The 18617-nt window shown below is 35.2% G+C and overlaps 1 protein-coding gene across 15 annotated transcripts in view; it reads left to right on the top strand.

Moving 5' to 3' along the window:
* CEP170 (centrosomal protein 170) overlaps positions 1 to 18617 on the top strand; it is a 129166-nt gene that overhangs the window by 98368 nt on the left and 12181 nt on the right. For 5 of the 15 annotated variants that reach the window (XM_081490237.1, XM_081490230.1, XM_081490226.1 and 2 more), the window contains 3 exons: positions 6762 to 6996; positions 14856 to 15033; positions 17025 to 17195. In XM_081490237.1, coding sequence (XP_081346363.1) covers positions 6762 to 6996; positions 14856 to 15033; positions 17025 to 17195 — 584 coding nt within the window. The remainder of the gene's footprint in view (positions 1 to 6761; positions 6997 to 14855; positions 15034 to 17024; positions 17196 to 18617) is intronic. The other 10 variants (XM_081490235.1, XM_081490231.1, XM_081490233.1 and 7 more) reach the window with 4 other exon arrangements.

Here is an 18617-nt window from a genome sequence, read left to right as displayed (position 1 = left end):
CTCTTTTCCTGTTTATTTTGAAACGCCCAATTTTTATTAAGTTAAATTGATTTATGATTGGGGTGGGCGGAAACTAATCCTTTAATTTATTTCAGTGGAAGAAGATGGATTCGTGAGACAGTCACGAAGCACATGCAAAATTGGGCTATAGAAATTTAACTGGTTATGAGCATTACTTCATAATGTGCCATCATATCATTTAACTGTAGTACTTAGCTGTCACTGATTGTGATAATTACAAAAGCTACTTTCTCCCTACCAGAATTAACTGCTTCTTGCATATTCGTCTGTGTATATACTTCATTTCCAGAGCTATAGCCAATGAGAATACATATGTGACCAAAGAGTAGCAAGACAGATATTTGTGTGTAGCCTGTAAACGTGGTCACATTACATCATAATCAGCCTCATGTGGGTATGGCTGAAAAAGGACAGTTGAGGGGAAACCAGCTGTTAAAGGACTTAAAGATTCATTTTTGTCAGTTACCTAAGTGAGCCCTAAATCTTGAGTGAAGAGTAAAGGGAAAGTTGGTATGCAGTCTTTTCTTTTAAATTTTTACTTCTGTCACAATTCAGCCTGCAAAACCTAAAACCAGTGGAACTTTGCATGTGTTATTTTTTTTTTCATTTTCTGTTCCTCCTCTCTCTTCTTCACTGCTGCTTTCCTCCACTCCATTCACGTTCCCATCTCATGGTCTGTGGGTGAAGTGATGGTAGTCATCACGGGTGTAGCTGAGGATAGATGACATATAGAGTCTAGATTCCAAAAGAATAGGTAACATTTCCTTTATTACTACTGTCCTCCTTGTTTCTACACTTCAGACTTTGGTTGGTGGCTAATGGGTCTGTTGCTAAGTATTTTGAAACTACTCTCACTTGATTTATGCTTACCCACTGTTGTTACCTGGTGTTCCACGTAGCTCTGCTTCTTCAGTTCACATTTCCTTTGTGCTGCATTCTGCCGTGTGTACTCTGATTAGGTTTCTTCTGCCACAGTGCTGTTTCCTCACCTCAAGTCTATTTAAGTACATGAAAACGTTTAAGTGCTCTTCTGTCTTAACATAAGTTGTACATTACCAAGTAGCATGAAACTCTTGGTAACTCTTCCTTCTATACTAGTTGTCTAGCTCTTAACACATGAGTGATCTGATTTTATTCTCAATGTTTAACAGAGGGACTTATTTGAGATGCAAACCAAATATGATTATTTCTAGTAAGTCTAAGAAACAGCTATAAGATGCTATATATATATATTATATATATGTCCTTATATATATGTATATGTATGTCCTTAAATATGTCTTCAAATTCTATATTTTAGCCTATATTTTGTTTTCTTCTTCTTTGAATACAGAACTTGATAAACATACATCTTTCTGTGTCCAAAAAGTACCTTGAATTACTTAATGAAATTTCCTAGGGCAAATTGAGGTATGTGACTTTGGCCTTCTTCAAACTTACTAGCAGTATATTAAATAATTAACATCATTGATTTTAATAGTTCGAAGCGTTATTCAGTTTAGAGAACTAAAGCCAAGAGATGGAATAACCTGCCTGGTCACATAGATATATCAAGGACAAGTTGTGAATCCAAGGCATTTAATTCCCAGCCTATTGCGTTTTCTACCACAATCAGTCTAGCTCTGAGAAACAGACTCCACTTACGTGCAGATTTCCAGAGGACAGCTAGACTGTTGGATTATTATCAGGAGTATATATACAACCAATATACAATACAAATATTTTGGTATTATTCACTATAATCTTTGTAATTATGAATGTTTTACCAAGTTCATGTTCTCTCTCCCACCTTTTTGAGCCTAAAGCCACATTGTGGTCCAGGATTATATATTCAGATTCTTTTAAGATGCCCATTTCCAGTTTTATATCCTATCTAGGACAATGACCTGGATCTTTCAGTCAGTGGTAACATACTAAAATAGTTACAGGTGGTAAATAGGTGGTAAATAGTAATTACAACATTTCTACTTAATATAATTATAAATCTGAAATGGAGAAAAGAAATAAAAATTCCTAGTTTTTAAAATATTTAGAAGAATGTGAAACCACCCTTGTCAGTGTTGCTAAGCACACTATAAACTTTTAAAAATCTTAAAAATGCCTGACCCTGGAGCCTGTGAAATTATCTAAACTAATACATGAAAATAATTCTGTAAAGCTTCAAATTATATATTTTAGCCTATGTTAGAAAAAGCTTTTCCAAGAAATGAATATGATAAAAATAGAATGGAAATCTCGTATTTGGCAAAATTAAGAGTAAGATATCTTCTATGCTTCTTTAATTCTGATGTAATATGCTTTTAGGAGTTTAGTGCCCCCCCAACCCTTCAAAATTTTTTTCAATGATCCTTCAATATGAAGTTATATTAAAATATCCAGATTTATTTTAATAGGATATATTTAAAACTAAGTACCCTGAATTACCAAGGGAAGTCTTCCCCAATGGCCCAGTAGGTAAAGAATCTGCCTGCAGTACAGGAGACATGTATTGATCCCTCGGTCAGGAAGATCCGCTGGAGAAGGAAATGGCAACCCACTCCAGTATTCTTGACTGGAGAATTTCATGGACAGAGGAGTTGGGCAGGCTACAGTACATGGGATTGCAAATAGTTGAACACAACTGTGTGACAGATTTTCACTTTCACCCTGAATTATCAAAGTAAGGCAGTTGGTTTTCATTATGTTTTAAGTATACATTCTAAAATTTTGAAAAATCATGTTAACATCCTTAAAATTTTTTTAGACTGTTTGCTTTCCCATTTTTATTCTAATCTTCAAAATTTATAGATCATGAAGTTAACTCTTGGACATGCATGGGTTATTTCTTCTTAAGTCAAAAACTAATACAGAACACCATTATCTTATTGTTACATACTCATACATATTAAACGTGTTTGTGGCTTAATTTCCCACAAAAATATTTTTATCTAGGTATGAAAATGTAGTGTTGTCTTCTGAAATTTATTTGTTACATCTGTAGATAATGTTGTGTTTTGATGTCAGCAAAGTTTTGGTTAAGAGTAAAAGAAATCAAAGCACTCACAGATAAATGATCCTAATAACTCTTTTTCCCCTTTTAAATTATTTAGACATCATGAATAATATATTTTCTTGATGAATGTAGTAGTTCTTTACTTCCACAAGAGGGAGTGTTGTATAATTTTATAGCTAAAATGAGTCTATTTAACTAACATAACTAGAATAATTTTCAGGTTAGCTACCAAATAATTAAGCCCATCTTAGAACTTTTTCTCATTTTATTACATGTGCTGTCCAGCACCTCATCAACCCAGGAAGCTTCTTAGAGATTGGCATTTCAGATACCTTCAACACAGTTTTCTCGTTTTATTATATGTGCTGTCCAGCACTTCATCAACCCAATAAGCTTCTTAGGGATTGGCATTTTAGATACTTTCAACACAGATTTTCAATTTAAGCGTTTATCTGAAATGCCTTATTAGTACAAGTATATCAAATGAGCGTAATAATATAAAGTTACATTTGATTCTCTAAATAAATGTATCTAAGCGGGATAAAATTCAAGAAGAAAGTAAAAAATTTTTTCAGCCCTGTAAAAATCATAAAACAATCATTCTAATGAGAATTCTAGGATGTCTTTTTTTTTTTAATTAGTCTAACAAAATTTTTTAAAATAAAATATTTATTTAATTTTAAAGCACTTGGAATGAGTTTTGCACTCTGAGAGTCAGTAGACCTGGCTTAAACTTTGATTTAAGCAAGTCACAGGACCTTTCTGGGCCCAATTTTTATCTATAGATTGAAGAATTTAAACTAGCTCATGTCCAAAGTCATTTTATTCTAAAATTCTATGAAATAAGTAAGCACTGGGGAAAGTTAAAAACATTTTTACTTGAAGTTTCCTCTACAAAATCTAGTTAGATTATAGGGATTTTTCTTCAGATCAAATATATTGCTGCTCTAGTTTGGAAGCAAAGATTAAGAAAGCAAAGGTATTGAGAGAACTTCTTCGATAAATGATGGGTTAGAGTTTCTGGCTTTAACTCCCTTTCACAGTCCTTTTTTCACCAGTAGTCATCATTTCACATCTCATTTTTTGTTCAGAGGTTAACTTAAGCTTTGCTTCATAGCACACCATGTATGATATGCTTTCCATTGGTAGAGATAACCTTTAGTTATTTGAAGACTTACTAATCATATTTTTATTTTCTGCTATGTCCTATCTATTTTATATTTTCCTTCTCTCCTTCCTTTTATTATTTTTTCATTTTTTATGCAATTTTAAAGGTTACTTTTTATTTACAGTTATTCCAAAATATTGACTGTCTCCCCTATCCTTGAGCTCATCTTACATCCAACAGTTTGTACCTCCCACCTGGCTCCTATATTGCTTCTCCTCTTTCAAAAGTTATTCTTAGAAACTTCAGTATTTTTGCTGGATTAGATAGACTTATAAAAAATAGGTGGAAAGTTTATGAATTTCATTTGAAAAAGACATTTTTCTTCTATTCTTTTCTCCAAAATGTAATGATTTTCTGACCTGGAGACTTAGATTGCACAATTTAAATTCTAACGGGGCTCAGCTATATATTGTCACCTGACAACTATGTCACCTGACATTTAGTCCTTGTTTCTCACTTTCTCATTCTGCCTTCATGTGCTCTGCCACTCAAGAAATCTATCAGTTATTGATGCCGTTCTCTCTAAATTACCTCCATATTAACAACCTGAGTTCTGTAATACCTGTTTTCATACCTTCTGCAGTTTATTAAAACTCTTTGTTACTGGTTTTGTCTTCTCTCCAATTTTCAGTTATAGGTATGGTTACATAGTTTTCAAATCAAAAATCAGGAAATTTAATCTAACAAAAGATCTTTTTTATTTATGAATTTCCTTTTATGAATCATATTCTAGGGTACCAAAATAAAAAACATTTAGCATTTAATGAAATGCCTTTATTAAAAAGTACAGATTTGTTTGCTACATACCTAATTGCCTTGCTGTGTTTCTTTTAAAAAAAAAAAAAACTTATTTACTCGTGTTCCTTAACTTTTCCTAAAGCTGTTTTCAAGTCTCAGGGTCAGTTCAAATGTCTAGAAATTAGTAAATTTTCACCATGTTAAAAGTATTATTTGTGTTAATGAATTATCTTCTAATGTTAAAGTCAGAAATTATTTTTAATAACCCTTTCAAAAAAACTGATTAATTACCTGGAGTTCCATATATGCGTTTATGTACACTTTTACAGAAAGCCATGAAGTTTTGGCCTATCTTCATTCTCTCAAATAAGAGTTTAAATCCAGACAAATGGGTAGGCACTGATTTATGATATAGTCCCAATTACAGATTTCTCTGTTCTTAAAGCAGTTCTGGGAACAGTGTTTATCAGTCTTATTTAAGTGCCAACTCAGCCTTACAGAGCCTTAAGCGGAAATGAAGTTTGTGAAAGAAAAGACAGGAAAGGCATAAAATTCAAGTGGAGTAGGATAAAGGAATTCTAGACTTCACCAATGTACACAGCCTAGAGTCAGCTTCTGTTTTATAAAAGAGAAAGATAAAGAAAGCTCTTAATATTAACAGCAGTTGGAACTTACAACAGAAGCTAAGGTTTTATCACTTTAGCCACCAAAAAGTCTCATGCTTTTTTACTAGGTTTTCCTACTTTGAGGAAAGGAAATGGACAGTATATAGGAATTAATTCATCTATTCAAATATTTATTAAACATTTGTTAGCCAGACACTGCTAAATGCTAGGAACATGTTAGTGGATCAAGCAGGCATAATTCCTGCCCTTGTGAAGTTTTCCATAGATTAGCCATTTTTTCCCTATTTTTACCTCTTTATGCTTCACACTTTATTTGCATGTTTAATTATTATATTAACAGTAGTAGTGATCTGTCTGCATTAATTTGTCTTCTAATTTTCAAATATGTCCACAAAACCAGTTTTTAAATCTTTACTAACCTTATATAAGAAAGTGATTGCCACTTTCTTTAATGTGACTATTGTCAGTATCTCCTGTGCCATTAATGTTAACGGTTGTGAGAATACCTTTGTAGGTTTTCACTCCTTGTAGGTTTTATTGCCATTGTCTATTTTCACCTGTATGCTTTCAATGTCAAAGCAGCAGAGTTGTACTGAAGATGCTTTGTTGTGTTTTTACCATGTAAAAAGATTTTTTCCAATCATAGCATAACAGGATGTTGAATGACAGAGGTAATGTTTTTTTTTTCTGCCATAAAGGCATAATTTCCACAGCAGGAATTATGCATATTTGTTTGTTGGGAAAAGAGGGTTTTTACCATCTCCATGTTGAAAAGTCCATGTGGCATGAGGAAATCTTTTCCCTTATTTTATTTTTTGTTGTTGTTGTTGCTGTCATTAAAAAAAAAAATCCATAACGTCACTTAAATGAGAAATATTTGCAATTAAATAGTACCTGAGTTAAACATTTATGAATAGAGCTTGCTTAGTTGTTTGTCATTAGTGAATTTTTCATCTGAATGTTTGTTTACTCACCATGCTACAGAAAATGTGATCTTTCTATTGTTCTTAATTCTTCATTGTATTTAATTCACCAAAGTATGATGTTTCTATCTTTAAGGAGTAGTAGACTTAATGGTTTTGTAAACTATGTGTATGTCAGTTTTTGAAAATTGTGCTGTGTGTGGTCTCATGGTGTTTTTGAAATCATGATTTTTATTTTCTCTCTTTTAAAAGATAACATAATAATTCTTTTTTTAATAATTAAACTAATTTAGTAAATTCAAGATGGAGGCGCTTTCCTACTGATTATGCTTCCACCTCAGAAGATGAATTTGGATCAAACCGTAATTCCCCTAAACATACCCGTCTACGTACTTCTCCAGCCCTGAAAACGACTCGATTGCAGAGCTCTGGGTCAGCAATGCCTACTAGTTCTTCATTCAAACACCGGATAAAAGAACAGGAAGACTACATCCGAGATTGGACTGCCCATCGAGAAGAAATAGCCAGGTTGGTTTTAATCCGTTATCTCTAAGAGTTGAAATTATTTGTTACTGTTTTAACTTGATAACAAGTTCAGCTTTTACTTGGTTTGTACCAAGAAATGAAATCCACAGAGAACTAAGAACTTTAGTTTCGTTGATAGTGTTACTTATTATCCTTTTTTTTTTGTTTTTAATGCAATTGCTACTTACATATTAAAGAATTTATTTTGGTAAACCCCCCTTATTTCCAGTAGAGATGCTGATGAATTAATATAATTTTGAAAGGTAGTCAATATCAGCTGTACATAATTGAGAATTGTGCAGATACATTTTTTATTTTTTTACCTTCCCAAGAGGTGTACTTGTTAGAGATGTTGCTAACGTTCTCTGGGGAGAATTAGAGTAGGCAGATTGTTACTTGCACTTTTATGAGTTCATTAGATTGAGTTAGTATAATCCTTTAATAATTAAATGAGAATATTATTTTGAATGTTAAATATGTTTATAATAACCTTAAGATTACATAATTAAAAGTAAAATTCATGCTGCAGATGTGGTTTTTAACCCCTAACATTGCAGTTGACCATTAAATAGAGGCTCTATTCAAATATATGCTATAGTAGTTAAGGGTTTTTTGGTAAGTTTGTAAGGTATTAGATTTTACTGCAGTATGCCACATGTTACCTAAACATTTTTCACTGTGTACATGCTAAAATTATTTCTGCCTTTAGCTTGAGGTCCTAATTTTCTTACACTTGACAACATTTATTAAAGAAATTATATATAATAATTTATAAATTCCTTAAAAATTTTTTATGATGATTTTATGATGTTTACCTTTTTTTTCTTTACTCTATGGACTTTGTGAATTGTTTCTTTTTTTCCTGGATCATTAGTTTAATGTTTAGTTGTTTTTTTTTTTTTTCTTTAATGACTATTCACTTGTGGTTGCTTTTAGTTCTTGCAGAAAATGCTCTTCTAATCTCATTGTGTTGCTTAAACATTACTTTTTGGCCATGTAAATGACAATAATTGTTGAAGCATTGTAAGCCACTTCTGATTAGAGTATGGGCATGTATGTGCTTTGGGATCCATGTATTATTGTGCGTTGTGCTAAGTAGCTTGAGTCGTGTCTGACTCTGTACAGCCCCATGGACTGTAGCCCACCAGGCTCCTATGTCCATGGGATTCTCCAGGAAAGAATACTGGAATGCATTGCCATCCCCTCGTCCACGGGACCTTCCCGACCTAGGGATCAAACCTGCATCTCTTATGTGTCCTGCATTGATGGGCAGATTCTTTACCACTAGCGTCACCTGGGAAGCCACTCCATGCATTATTATGGACCCACAAAACTCCTGCAATGAGACAATCTTGATACTACACTTTTTTTCTTGTGGGCACAGCTGGCAACAACAGGCCTTGCTCTTGTCTCATTTTTTCTCCTCCCTGTGGAGATGTCTCACCATAGGAACACAAGGGATACCCAAGGGAACTAGAGTGTTCTGCTTTTCCTTAGGAGGCTTTGCCTCTTAAGCTCTCTACCCTAAGCTAGAACACTGAACAGCTTCTTCTGGGCCAAACCCACTTCCCTGTCCCTAAACAGAAAAGAATTGTGATACAAAGGGGAAAGTGACTAAGAACTGTCTGTTATATCTTCACTTGGTTTTATTTTGTTAGTATGTGTATTTTATTCGGAGAAGGCAATGGCACCCCACTCCAGTACTCTTGCCTGGAAAATCCCATGGACGGAGGAGCCTGGTAGGCTACAGGCCATGGGGTCGCTAAGGGGCGGACACGACTGAGTGACTTCACTTCCACTTTTCACTTTCATGCAATGGAGAAGGAAATGGCAACCCACTCCAGTGTTCTTGCCTGGAGAATCCCAGGGACGGGGGAGCCTGGGGCTGCCGTCAGTGGGGTCACACAGAGTTGGACACGACTGAAGCAACTTAGCAGCAGCAGCAGTAATACTCTAAGGCTAGCCTATTTAACACCTAATGATTCTATGCCTTTTTCCTCCAGTTTGTTAGTAGCATTATGTTAATAAAACTTGCTGTTGGGATTTAATTTTTCAAGGTTTATTTTCCAGCCATACATCTCACAGGAAGAGAAAGTATTTTTATTTTTGTTTATTAAGATATTAAAAAAGTAAGAGGGGAGGATAGGAAGTATAGGAGGAAAGAAAGTTAATGTTGATGTTTAATGTTCCTGTAGAATACTGACATTTGCTTAATGTGCAGAAATTTATTTTCAGATAACTAAATAGAATGTGAGAAATACATGTTTTATTTCTTTAAATTGGCTACCACTTTCACTTAAGAAATTTGAAAAGCATAATAGTGATTTTAATTGATTACAAAATGTTTTATGCTTTGTCATACTCTTTTTGCTTAGATTTTAGAGCTATATTACTAAAGCAGCACCTTTACACCTCTGCAGTTTTGTTTTGGATCAAGTTTATGTTTGCATAAGTTTTTTTTATGTATTGTATAATCCCCATCCACATGTAATTCCCATCCACTCAACAAAGAATTCCTAAGCAACTTCTATGAGTAGAACGTAGTATTTAGCGTGAGTGAAGTGTAAAGATGACTTAGACACGAGTGTTCTCAGAGAGTTCAGAGTCAGAGGAAAGAAGCAAAGGTGTTGGATGAGCTGATATCAGGCAGAGTGTGGTTCAGAAGAGGTTGTAGAAAGGGTGAAGTTTGAACTTCCCCGGTAGTCCAGTGGCTAGGACTCCGTGCTTCCAATGCAGGGGGCCTGGGTTTGATCCTTGGTGAGGGAACTAGATCCCACACACTGCAACTGGAAGAACCTTCTTGCTGTAACTAAGGCCTGACACCACCAAATAAATATATTACTTAATTTTTTAACAAGGGTGTCTGCAACAGGAATTTACTGGAGGTTGAAAAGAGAAAAGAAATAGCATGAAAAAAAAAGGAGTGGGTGAAGTTTGTCCAAGTCTAAGATATAAAGGTATATAGTTAATGGATGACCAAACTGAAGATAATCCTAAGCCAGGTAAATAATAGGAGACGTTGAATGCCAGCTAAGAAGTGTACATATTATTTTATATACAAGACTTAACGTTTAAGATTTTTGAAAAGGATGATAAGATCTGTATTAAAAGAAGGTTACTCTTAAGGGCAATTTGTAGAATTGTTTGAGAGGGAAGAGAACCTAGAGATAAACTAGTGATGTATTCTAGAAGTTAATGTGCAAGGCATTGAAGGCCTAAGTTAAGATAGTATTAGTGATGGTATAAATGGAGATATGGGCGTGTAACATTTGACAGCGTTTGACGATTGCCAGCAGAGAAGGCAATGGCACCCCACTCCAGTACTCTTGCCTGGAAAATCCCATGGACAGAGGAGCCTGGTAGGCTGCAGTCCATGGAGTCGCTAGGAGTCAGACATGACTGAGCGACTTCACTTTCACTTTTCACTTTCGTGCATTGGAGAAGGAAATGGCAACCCATTCCAGTGTTCTTGCCTGGAGAATCCCAGGGACGGAGGAGCCTGGTGGGCTGCCGTCTATGGGGTCGCACAGAGTCGGACACAACTGAAGTGACTTAGCAGCAGCAGCAAATAAGAATACCTATAAGTATATTTTTTAATATTTTAAAATACAACGATGGTTTATATTTTTCAAGGCTCAGTATTTGTGATTAAAATTACAAATGCATTGTAATCTTAATGGGAAAAAACCAAATTGTAATTTTAATACATTTTATTACAAGTTTTTTTATATTTTTGATGAGATCCAATTTAATTTAGTGGTCAGAATTAAGTGATATGGGTTTCCTTATAATATATGCACACTTAGTTTTTTCAGTCATGTCTGACCCTTTGCAGACACAACTGAAGCCTGTCCATACACCCTGTGGTCTGTAGCCTGCAAGGCTCCTTGTCCACAGGATTTTCCAAGCAAGAATAGTGGAGTGGGTTGCCATGCCCTGCTCCAGGGAATCTTCCCTACCAGGGATTGAATGCATGTCTCCAGCATTGCAGGTGGATTCTTTACCCCTGAGCCACCGGGGAAGCCCTTATAATATATAAAGCAGTGTAATGAAACATTACAGAAGTAGGAAGTCAAGAGATACCTGGAGTAACAGGAAAATTTGGCCTTGGAGTACAAAACGAAGCAGGTCAAAGGCTAACAGAGTTTTGCCAAGAGAACACACTGGTCATAACAAACACCTTCTTCCAACAACACAAGAGAAGACTCTACACATGGACATCACCAGATGGTCAATATCAAAATCAGATTGATTATATTCTTTGCAGCCAAAGATGGAGAAGCTCTATACAGTCAGCAAAAACAAGACCAGGAGCTGACTGTGGCTCAGATCATGAATTCCTTATAGCCAAATTCACACTTAAATTGAAGAAAGTAAGGGAAGCCACTAGACCATTCATGTATGACCTAAATCAAATCCCTTATGATTATACAGTAGAAGTGACAAATAGATTCAAGGCATTAGATCTGATAGACAGAATGGCTGAAGAACTATGGATGGAGGTTCATGACATTGTGCAGAAGGCAGTGATCATGACCATTCCCAAGAAAAAGAAATTCAAAAAGGCAAAATGGTTGTCTGAGGAGGCCTTACAAATAGCTGAGAAAAGAAGAGAAGCAAAAGGCAAAGGAGAAAAGGCAAGATAAAGCCATTTGAATGCAGAGTTCCAAAGTATAGTAAGGAGAGATAAAAAGGCCTTCCTCAGTGATCAGTGCAAAGAAATAGAGGAAAACAATAGAATGGGAAAGACTAGAGCTCTCTTCAAGAAAATTAGATATACCAAGGGAACATTTCATGCCAAGATAGGCACAATAAAGGACAGAAATGGTATGGATCTAACAGAAGCAGAAGATATTAAGAAGAGGTGGCAGGAATACATAAAAGAACTGTACAAAAAAGATCTTCGTGACCCAGATAATCACGATGGTGTGATCACTCACCTAGAGCCGGACATCCTGGAATGGGAAGTCAAGTAGGCCTTAGGGAAACATCACTACAAACAAAGTTAGTGGAGGCGATAGAATTCCAGTTGAGCTATTTCAAATCCTAAAAAATGATGCTGTGAAAGTGCTGCACTCAGTATGTCAGCAAATTTGGAAAATTCAGCAGTGGCCACAGGACTGGAAAAGGTCCATTTTCATCCCAATCCCAAAGAAAGGCAATGCCAAAGAATACTCAAACTACCGCACAATTGCACTCATCTCACACGCTAGCAAAGTAATGCTCAGAATTCTCCAAGCCAGGCTTCAACAGTATGTGAATCATGAACTTCCAGATGTTCAAGCTGGTTTTAGAAAAGGCAGAGGAACCAGAGATCAAATTGCCAACATCCATTGGATCATCAAAAAAGCAAGAGAGTTCCAGAAAAACCTCTACTTCTGCTTTATTGACTATGCCAAAGCCTTTGACTGTGTGAATCACAACAAACTGGAAAATTCTGAAAGAGATGGGAATACCAGACCACCTGACCTGCCTACTGAGAAATCTGTATGCAGGTCAGGAAGCAACAGTTAGAACTGGACATGGAACAACAGACTGGTTCCAAATAGGAAAAGGAGTACGTCAAGGCTGTATGTTGTCATCCTGCTTATTTAACTTATATGCAGAGTACATCATGCGAAATGCCGGGCTGGATGAAGCACAAGTTGGAATCAAGGTTGCTGGGGGAAATATCAATAACCTCAGATATGCAGATGACACCACCCTTATGGCAGAAAGCAAAGAGGAACTAAAGATACTCTTGATGAAAGTGAAAGAGGAGAGTGAAAAAGTTGACTTTAAAACTCAACATTCAGAAAATGATGATCATGGCATCCGGTCCCATCACTTAATGGCAAATAGATGGGGAAACAATGGAAGCAGTGAGAGGCTTTAATTTCTTGGGCTCCAAAATCACTGCAGATGGTGACCTGCAGCCATGAAATTAAAAGATTTGCTCCTTGAAAGGAAAGCTATTACCAAGCTAGACAGCATATTAAAAAGCAGAGACATTACTTCGCCAACAAAGGTCAGTCTAGTCAAAGCTATGATGTTTCCAGTAGTCATGTATGGATGTGAGAGTTGAACTATAAAGCTGAACACTGAAGAATTTATGCTTTTGAGCTGTGATGTTGGAGAAGACTCTTGAGAGTCCCTTGGACTGAAAGGAGATCCAACCAGTCCATCCTAAAGGAGATCATCTCTGAATATTCATTGGAAGGACTGATGCTGAAGCTGAAACTCCAATACTTTGACCACCTGATACAAAGAACTGACTCATTGGAAAAGACCCTGATGCTGGGAAAGATTGAAGGCGGGAAGAGAAGGGGATGACACAGGATGAGACTGTTGGATGGCATCACCGACTCGATGGACATGAGTTTGAGTAAACTCCAGGAGTTGGTGATGGACAGGGAAGCCTGGAGTGCTGCATTTCATTGGGTCGCAAAGAGTTGGACATGCCTGAGCGATTGAACTGAAATAACCCATTAACAATGTTGTGATAGTTTCTGCTTCTTCACCATTGCAGCCGTTAGGACCTAGCACAGTGACCAGATCATTAAGTATTTACTGGTAAATTAAAAGAAATTGACCGTAGATTGCTTCTGTTGGGCCATAAGCTTCAAGTTAGCTTCTCTTTTTAAATCTGTAGTTAAGTTTCTATGCAATTACTCCATTCCATGAAAGCCTTTCAAGCTCACATTTTGCATAAGTTAAAAAGTTTTTACTTTGTGCTTTGGATTTTAGAGTTGGAAAGCTTTTACAGGTACTTTACAAATATTCTGTCATTCCAAAGCTTTTGGTTACTGTGGAAGTAACCAAATTGAGATCCTATGCAGTGGCTGCGTAACTTAGAAAATGTTCAGTTATCACTGATAACAGTTACTAAGTTCTTCAGTCCATGTGGCTGAAAATACAAATAAATGACTTTAGGGACTTGAGCTCAAAACATGGAATCTGACCTTGTCTCAGATACTTTTAAGTTGTGTGGTCATGAGCAAGCCAGTAATTTTCTCTGAAAATGCATCTTTCTTCATAGTCAATCAGTTAGATAAGTTCTACTTCTACCTTGTGACCTTCAAATGACATGTGATGTACTATGAAGTATGGTAGATAGCATAAAATGCTATGCTGTGTCAGAACTCCTCACTTCTTTGGTACCATACACCCCTTGGGCCATCTGGAGAAGCTTAGGGAGCTCCTCTCAGAAATAAATAAACATTAGAAACAATTATATTGAAATGCAGTTTTTAAAATATTTTTAAAATGATATAGTAGTATATGATTCTTCGTTAACATCATAAATGGTATGTTATTGCTGTGGGTATAATGAAGTAGTTTTGAAGTGGTGATGGCTAAATGTTTTGATATACTTACAGAAACTATAATGTGATTAGTTTTGCTGACAAAAATCACCAGTACTGCTAATACTACTGTTGTTTGTTGATTATCTTTGTAATTGAAAGAAATACTAAGTTTCATTTAGAAGCATAGTGAAAATAAAGCTGTAATTGCTTTTCTCATTCAAGTTCACAGGCCTTTGAATTGTTTACCGCACCCAAGTTTAAGAACTGCTGTAATATATTAATGCTAGTAATTACCATTAACCGTGTGTTTTTAAAAGACATATATCACTACTTCAGGCAGTTAACACATCTATTGAAAGTGACAGCTTGTAAATTTTGTGTGGTTTAGTTTGATTCATATTTGAATTAATGTTTTAATTCTTCCAATATCAAAATAGTTAATGGCACGTGTAGAAGATTTGAAGTTTTGAGGACAAATCTTTAAATATACAACTTATATAACTGATTCTATGGAAATGATTGTCTGTAGACCTGTTATGTGAAAGAATTAAACTTCTTTTCTAAAATTATCGCCAGGATCAGCCAAGATCTCGCTCTCATTGCTCGGGAAATCAACGATGTAGCAGGAGAGATAGATTCAGTGACCTCCTCAGGCACTGCCCCTAGTACCACAGTAAGCACTGCTGCCACCACCCCCGGCTCTGCCATAGACACTAGAGAAGAGGTAGGAGATCTTCATGGAGAGATGCATAAGGTTCTTTCTTTTCTTTATTTCTTTTGCTTTTAGCTTTTTGCTTAGTTTTTTTTGGTTACATCCATCCTCCCTATTTGCATGAAGCTCTGCATTTTCCAACTTTGCTTTAACAAATTTCTTTTATGTTCTTATAACAAAACTAGTAAAGGCTAACATTTGGTCTACTATTAGCATGAAGCTGTAAAATTATTTAAAATAAACACTTTGTAAAATACGAAAATAAATGGTACCTAAAAAGCATATCCAAATTTGGTAAATAATTGTATAAATAATAAATCATTGTATAAAGTTTCTGTAAATCTTACATAGATTCATAACTAGAAATAATCTCTAGTAGCAAGAAAAACTCTATAGTTTTCACTACTTTAAATAATTCTGTTGATGAATATATACATACATATATATATATATGCACAAAGATTCTTCAAAAATTGAAATATACATACATATACACACTCACTCAAATATATGAATTCAGTTTTAAAACATTCTTGTGAACTGTGCAATGTAAGTTAGCATATACAGACTATTGCCCTGCCAAACCAGAGTCTCCTGCTCTCCCCCTCCAGGGGACACCACGAACACAGATGGCTCCAGAAGTTACTTTTAAAATATAATATAAAAATAATGGTATTCTGGCCATGTTGGGTTTCTTGATTTGGTGCAGAGATACAAAAAAAGACAGACGTTTTGAAAGAATGAGTTACAGTTTTATTAGGACAAAGCCACACTGACTGTTTTATGCTACAGTGTCAGAATTGAGTAGTTGAACAGAGACTCTAAGACTGCACAGCCTAAGATATTTATCATTTGGCCCGTTACAGCAAAAATTTGCCAACCCCTAATATTGATGATTCATTTCACTTCCTTAATGTTATAAAATAATGTTCTCAATAGTGGCCAAAAATGGCTAGCCTTTTTGACATATTTAATTCTGGTAAACTCTTCTACTAAAATTTTCTTCAGTTGCTTTTTGTCACATTTATAATCTTATTCTTTAATGGTTATAATTTTTTTGTTTTTTTCCCCTTTATGTGTTCTCTAATTTGGTAAATAATGTTTCATCAGTCTGTGTAGTTTTGTTACCACACTGATCAATTGTAAATGTGTATAAAAAAATCATCCTTTTTGGTGAAAAACAAAAGGATCTTCTTGGTGGCAAGACATACACAATTCTTCCTGGTACATTTTGAATGATGAAGATATTATTTTCTCAGCTGTCTAACTAAATTATACCTAACGTGATTGTACATTCACTCAGACTCAGTAAAATTTTTCAAACATTTCATTAAGTAGAATTCCATTTTTTCCTTTTGGCTTCATTTCTTATTACTATACTAGAGTTTATTCCTTCTTCAGTAAACCTGAGTTACTTTGTACTATATGTGCATAATTTGCACTGTAGATGGCAGTATATCACTTGTACTGGAATATGTCATTTCTGTAGCATTACTGCTAAAAGTTTATCTAAGATCAAAAATACTTTGTGAATTAAAACAATTTTTTTTCTTTTGTAAACTTAATTATAATTTGTAATTTATGTATCTGTGAAGAAATTTGGCACCTGGATTTGGGGAGAAAAAAAGGAAAAAACAAGATAGGAAACTAAAAGAAAAAGAAACATTATTTTACACTGGTAAGGCAATGTGAGTAAAATGAACTCCTTGTCCATCTACATGGCTCAGCTTTTTCTACTTACCATCTATGTTTTCCATTGGGGGAAACTTTATCCATGGAAGAATTAAATTTAACATAGTTATTATATATATTTTGGATTTTGAAAATAAAATCTATGTAGATGAACATCTATTTTATAAAACAGACACCTTTGAAGTGCTTATAAAAAGAAACAGTAATTGGTTTATTGAAGATATCATGCTTCTGTTACTACCTGAGAATGGAATAACTTCTAACTATAAAAACTATAATGCTAGTATCTGTGTTTTTCCAAATTATTCTATGCTCATGAGGATTTGCTTTTGTCCTGTTAGTTAGTTGATCGTGTTTTTGATGAAAGCCTCAACTTCCGAAAGATCCCTCCATTAGTTCATTCTAAAACACCAGAAGGAAACAACTGTCGGGCTAGTGACCCAAGACCTCAACCAGCAGAGCCTCCTGATCATTTAACAATTACAAGGCGGAGAACCTGGAGCAGGGATGAAGTGAGTAAACTATAAACTTCAACAAATGGCAGAGGATGCATGCCCCATTGGTCAGAAAAAGAGGAGGAGAACTGTTCCATATATGTGTGTGTGCTCAGTCGTGTCCAACTCTTTGCAACGCCATGGAGTGTATGTAGCCTGCCAGGCTCCTCTGTCCATGGGGTTTTTCTGGCAAGAATACTGGAGTGACTTGCCATTTTCTCCTCCGGGGGATCTTCCCGACCCAAGGATTGAACCTGCATTGGAGATTCTTTACCACTCACACCATCTGAGAATTCCCTTGTTTAATACTTACAAGCCTCTTAAGATAAACAGGAAAGGTTTGGGGAATGGTAAGAGGATTGGTGGGCTTTGGATTATTTTTGGAGCCATACTTCAGATCCTGTAAAGACTACATTTGTAAAACAAGGACAGTTTTGTATGATTTTGTTCAGTATATAGGGCTGGGGAAAAAGTGCTTGTCCTTATGGGTAGAGTAGAATTTCATCCTGGCATCACATCAATTACAAATAATTAACTCTAAATGAATTAAGTTCCTAAAGGGCAAAAGCAAAACTTTAAAGTTTTTAGTATAATATAGGTAAATATCTTTCAGCACTGCAGCAGGGAATGATTTCTTAAAAGACACAAAAAGTTTTGACTTATAAATAAAAGATTGATAAATTTGAGTGTATTAAAGGACTGTGTGAAACATACAGGCAATAAGAGATAAGAATACAGAATACATCAGAGCTCCTACAATCAGTTTAAAAAGGCAAAACAGCCCAAAAGAAAAATCTGCAAAAAACATGTGCAGCATTTCACTGAAAATACCCAAGGCCTATGAAGAGATATTCAGCTTCATGAGTATTCAGAGAAATAGTTTTCAAGGCTACAGTGAGATTATTTTATATTCATTCAATTGGCAGCAAATTAAAAAGTCTTAAAACATTAAGTATAGGAGAAGATGTGAATACATAGGCTTTCTTATTGTTGCTAGTAAGGTTAAATTGGTGGAATCACTTTGGCAAACAGTTTGATATTATTTCCTAAAATTGAACATAAATGTAGCCCATTATCTAGCAGTTTTGCTGCTCATGTATACCCTTTCTCACTGATAGCAAAAGTCATGAAAGAGGATATTCATAGTAGCACTGTGGGCAGTGACAAAACTTGGGAACAATCTTTAAATGTTTGTATCTGAAGAAAAATGAATGTATAAACTGGTATGTGCACAAATTGAAAAATCAATGCAGGGATCAAAACAAATGAACTACAGCATGCCACAATGTGGATGAATTTTAGCAATAGAACAAATGAAGAAAGTAATTCTCAAAAGATCAGATAAAATGTGTTTTCTCACAAATTAATAATGTTATATACTTAGGACAGAAATAGATCTAGCAAATTATATAAAAAGAAAACCAAGGGAATGATGAATGG

The sequence above is a fragment of the Giraffa tippelskirchi genome, chromosome 5 (genome assembly GCF_054371585.1).
Source record: "Giraffa tippelskirchi isolate mGirTip1 chromosome 5, T2T-mGirTip1v1.2.pri, whole genome shotgun sequence".
Taxonomy (NCBI): domain Eukaryota; kingdom Metazoa; phylum Chordata; class Mammalia; order Artiodactyla; family Giraffidae; genus Giraffa; species Giraffa tippelskirchi.
The sequence above is the reverse complement of the archived record's forward strand: the minus strand, read 5'-3'. Positions and strand labels throughout refer to the sequence as shown.